The 4,488-nt window shown below is 55.3% G+C and overlaps 1 protein-coding gene across 4 annotated transcripts in view; it reads right to left on the bottom strand.

Moving 5' to 3' along the window:
• The window catches only part of C1QL2 (complement C1q like 2), a 1,500-nt gene extending 743 nt beyond the window's left edge, over positions 1-757 (bottom strand). Inside the window, exons 1-2 of one of the 4 annotated variants that reach the window (XM_006921013.1) lie at positions 361-757; positions 74-321 (exon numbers count right to left, since the gene is read on the bottom strand). In XM_006921013.1, coding sequence (XP_006921075.1) covers positions 74-321; positions 361-757 — 645 coding nt within the window. Of the gene's footprint in view, positions 1-73 lie in introns of all 4 variants that reach the window. The other 3 variants (XM_025039231.1, XM_025039233.1, XM_006921012.1) reach the window with 3 other exon arrangements.
• Between the last annotated feature and the right edge of the window lie 3,731 nt (positions 758-4,488).

Genomic DNA, 4,488 nt, shown 5'->3' with positions numbered 1-4,488 from the left:
AGAGCTCCGGGTGGGAACGAGGGTCTGCGGGGATTTGCAGGAGTCGGCGGGGGTGGGGATAGGGGTCACTGACCTGCCCGTTCTTGCAGAGGTCTGCCCACATGCTGGTGCCGTCGCCGCCGCGCATAAGGATGTGGTAGGTGAAGAAGTAGATGCCGCGCACCTGGCAGCTGAACTTGCCAGTAGTGGGGTCGTAGTGATTGCCGAGGTTGGTGACCACGTCGTCGAACTTGAGAACCTCGTAGCCTTCGTGGGGGCTCTTGAGACCCACGTAGAAGGCGATCTTTGGACCGCTGAAGGCGGCGCTAAGCGCTCCGGTCACTTCGCCCTCAGAGTCGCCGCCGCCCCCGGTTCCGCCACCCACCACCCCGACACTGCCTGCTGCTCCCGACGTCAGCTGCAGCCCTGGCAGCCCGGGCCGCCCTGAGTCGCCCTTCTCCCCCGGGGGACCCCTGGGTCCGGGCGGGCCTGGCTCTCCAGGGGGCCCCCGCGGCCCTGGCTTGCCGGGTCGCCCCGGGTCGCCCTTGGGCCCCTGGATGAAAGGGGGCGGAGGGTTGGCGCTCAGATCCTGCATGACTTCCAGGGCAGCAGTGCTGGGTCCCGGCGGCGGCGCCTTGGCGCCCGCAGGGCCACCGCCGGGTGAGGCGCTGTATGGGTCGCAGATCATGCGGCAGGTGCCCATCATCTCGTAGTGCGCCGCTCCGGGGGGTGCCGCCTGCAGCAGCAGCGGCACCGCGATGAGCAGCCCCAGAGCCATGGCTAAGAGCACGCCGACGGCCGCCAAGCAGGCGCGCCGCCGCCGCTGCCACAGCCGGGAAGCGACCGCCACCAGCTCCTCCTTGCCGCCTGGGGAGGTAATGGTGGGGCGGCGCGGGCGGCCCCGCTCCCCGCGCTCCGGGGCCGACTCCGCAGGTCCCAGCCGCACCCCCGACGTGGCGACCCTCTGGTCCCGGCGCCCAACTACTTCAGCGAGAGGCGCCCCGGCCCAGGAGACAGTGCTCACCCCGCGGGAGCTGCTCCGGAGAGCCGAGGAGCCCAACGCGCATCGCGGGGGCTCACAGGACGAGCCCAGCGCCCACAAGTCCGGGCGGCAGCGGCTGGGGAGCACTGGTGCGAATGCGGTGTCCGGAGCGGGCTTGGCGACGTTGCCTCTTGCCCGGCTCGGCGGGGCTTGGCTGTGCTCCGCGAGGCTCCGCGTTCAGTAAGGACTCCCGGGCTCCGCCGCGCGCTCTGCTCTGATCTCCTGCTACTCGCTGACTCCCGCGTGGAGGGGGAACCCAGCTACCCTGACGTAAGGAGTCCGGGGCTGAGCGGAGGAGGCGGCGAGGCAGCGCGCGTTGCCATCACTCTGGAGACGGCGCCCTCTTGTCATCAGCCTTCGGTCCTCCTCCTTTCGGGAGGCGTCCCTGACAGAGACGACAAGGCGCGGTTCCTTCTGGCGGCGCCCGGGAGCTACAAGTGGGCTCAGTGGGCGCAGCCTTGAGCCGGTCGCTTCAGACACACCTACCGGAGGCCACGCTTAGTCGCCTCCCACCAACAACGCAAGAACGCTCACGGGTGCACTCACGGGCGCACACAGGCACCTCCACATGGCCACGATGACACTCAGAATCCTGATGCCGGCAAGGTCCTGCGGGGGTCACCTAATCCAATCCCTTGCCTGCAAGCAGGACTAGACCCCAATCAACCAAGTCGAAGAGGACTTTTGTCCCATGAGGCTCTGCAGTGAAGCACTTTCTGAAAGCCTCCTGAATTTCTCCTTCAGAACGGAATAAATTTCACTTCTAAGAGGTCTGTCACGCACCTAGCCTGAGGAGTCCAAGCTGTTATAGAGAGAGGGTCCAGAAGACCACCCCACCAATTAACTCTTTTAATAACTCTTTGAAAAGCCCAAAGCCCAAGTACAAGAGTCTATTAGCATCAGTCTTTTGCTTCCACCCAGAAAATGGCTGGTCTTTGTCCTCTGTGTGAAGCTCATTTAGAGATGCAAATGCTGGACACCCAGCACTTGGTGGTAACCTTGGTGCATTCTGCCCTGACTCCCACCTGGCCATTACCAGGCAGATCCAGGACAGGTGCCAGTGGACATCCCAAATTCCCTCCTACTGAGGTGGGTTTAGTTTTAAAAATACTCCAAAGCCATTCTGAGCCAGTCTTGAATAATCTGTGACAGCAGATTTAGGGAAGAATTATCCATCTCCAGTGCAGCATGTGAGCATAAAGGAAGGATGGGAATGCTCCTGTGAACTGGGGAGATCTCCAGCTCAGAAATCAAAAACCCCATCTTCTGGTTCTGCTCTTGCCCTGAGCGGCTGTGTAACTTTGAGAAGATCATCCCCCGCTCCAGTCCTCCCTGATGTGAAGAATGCACCTGGCCAGGTCTGGGAGGAGAGTCCAGATATCAGCATGGGCTGCTATCAGTATCTGGCAGAGCATCAGCATCTCTGGAACAACCATGTGCCCTCCTGAGGCTATTGCTTTGAAGAGAACATTCATTTATCAGGTATTGTGTTCTCGTGGGTTATTTAAAAATCTGTTCTGTTTCTCTCTGGTTACTCTGGGCCATTTCCCCACCCTGCTCTATGTTGCTCCAGCCTCTTCTTTCATCTTTGTGTTTCCTAGGGATTAGCAGAAGATCTAGCACCTGGTAGGCCCTCAGTACGTGTTTGTGGAGTCCAAGCTGTTATAGAGGGTCTAAATCGAGCCTGAAGCAAACTTTATCCAGGAGAGCAGGAAGAAAAGGAACTCATTCATTTGGTACCTACTATGATGCATCAGGCACTTTGCACATGCTCTTTCACCTACTCCTCCTAAGAGCCCTATGGATTAGCAATTATTTTCCCATTATACAGATGAGAAAACAAAGGCTTTGAAAATGCAAGGTGCTTGCCTAGTGTCTTCCACCAATATAACAGAGCCAGACTTCTCCTCACACCCAGACCAGGAGCTCTGAGAACCTGGCAGTGGATGCTGCATTGACAGCTAGCTTCTGGCCACAGTCTTTGCTGGTTTGCTGGGCCCTAAGAGCCCTTCCTTTTCCTAGGGCCACCCTTAGAACCAGTGATCCACAGTGACTCCAGGAGCCATACTACCAAGTTTCAATCCTGGCTCTGCAACTTCATGTCTGTGTGACTTTGGGCAAATTGCTTCACCTCTCTGAGCCTTGGTCTCCATGTGTGTAGAATGGAAATGACAAAAGTAACTATCACAGAGTTATTTAGAGATTAAATGAGTTAATTCATATAAAGTCTTTAGAACAATAGCTGACTCAATAAAGTTTAGCCATTATTATTAACACTGATGCTTTAGACCTCCACCATCATGCTTAAAACAGCTGAGATGAGACATGTGGGCAGTAAGCAGGGTGGGGGGAGGTGAATTTATGATTTGAAAAAGAGAGAGACCCAAAGATCACCCACATGCTCTATTCTTCTCTGAAGCAGAGGAGGGGGACTGTATTGTCCTTCCCACATTCCCCTCAAGCTGCCCTGTTCTGGCTTTGTGCTGTCAAGACTGTCTAGATTATTTCCCATCACCAGCTCCACCTGGACAAACATTTCTAGACAGACAGACACTCTGTTTGAATTCCCCAGCCTTGCATATCACTATCCTCAAATCCTGGTGTTATTGCCCATGCAGGATCTGGGAAGGAAAGACTCAAGGAGGGGCAAAAAAAGACCAAGGCTTTCACCCTCACAGACCTCGTGCAAGGCAACCTTTCCACTGAAGGGAGGAGGGCTTCTTCCCAAGGCCAGCCCTTTACCAGGGGCAGGGACAGCAGCAGCTAGAGAAGACTGAGCTAGCAGCCTCCCGCCCCAGATAACATAAGTCATGAGGTCCTTCCTCTGCTCCCCTCCCTTCCTTCTTCCCTTCTTCCCATGGTGACAGAGCCAGATAGAGTGGCCTGCTAGAGCATTAGACCTTCTCATCTACCTGGCTATTGCTCTCCCTGAGTGATCCATGTCATTAATGACTATCTACTCAACATTAATTATGATCTTTATTTGCATATCATCTTTCATTTTCACCATAGTTTTACATTGCAAGGCCCAGTAATGACTCAAATCTGCCCCTAAATTGCCATTAGTAATCCAGCCTGCATTCCTTCCACCAACATCCATTGACAGCCTACCATGTGTTAACCAATTACCTCCACCTTCTCACTCCCCAAAGCCCTTGTGGTCTGTGACATAGTTTGACACTTGATCACATGCTGTTTTGTCTGGTGCTCTAACGGCCCCCACCAGGATGAAGGCCCTGCTCTTCATTCATTCGCACTACAGTGTCTTAAACCTGGGATGCCTGTCTCTACTCATCTCTCTAGACTCATCCCTCAATATCCTTCAAGTCTCAGCTAAGTGTCACCTTCTTGCCCAAAGTCTTCCCTGACCCCTCCCCAAGAAGAGTTGACGATTTCTGCCCATGTGCTCTTAGAGTACCTTGAACGTACACACCCCTATCACCATGTATTACACAAATAACGTTTAC

The sequence above is a fragment of the Pteropus alecto genome, unplaced genomic scaffold (genome assembly GCF_000325575.1).
Source record: "Pteropus alecto unplaced genomic scaffold, ASM32557v1 scaffold3, whole genome shotgun sequence".
NCBI classification, from domain to species: domain Eukaryota; kingdom Metazoa; phylum Chordata; class Mammalia; order Chiroptera; family Pteropodidae; genus Pteropus; species Pteropus alecto.
Note: the sequence above shows the minus strand (reverse complement) of the source record. Positions and strands in the feature narration are given on the sequence as shown.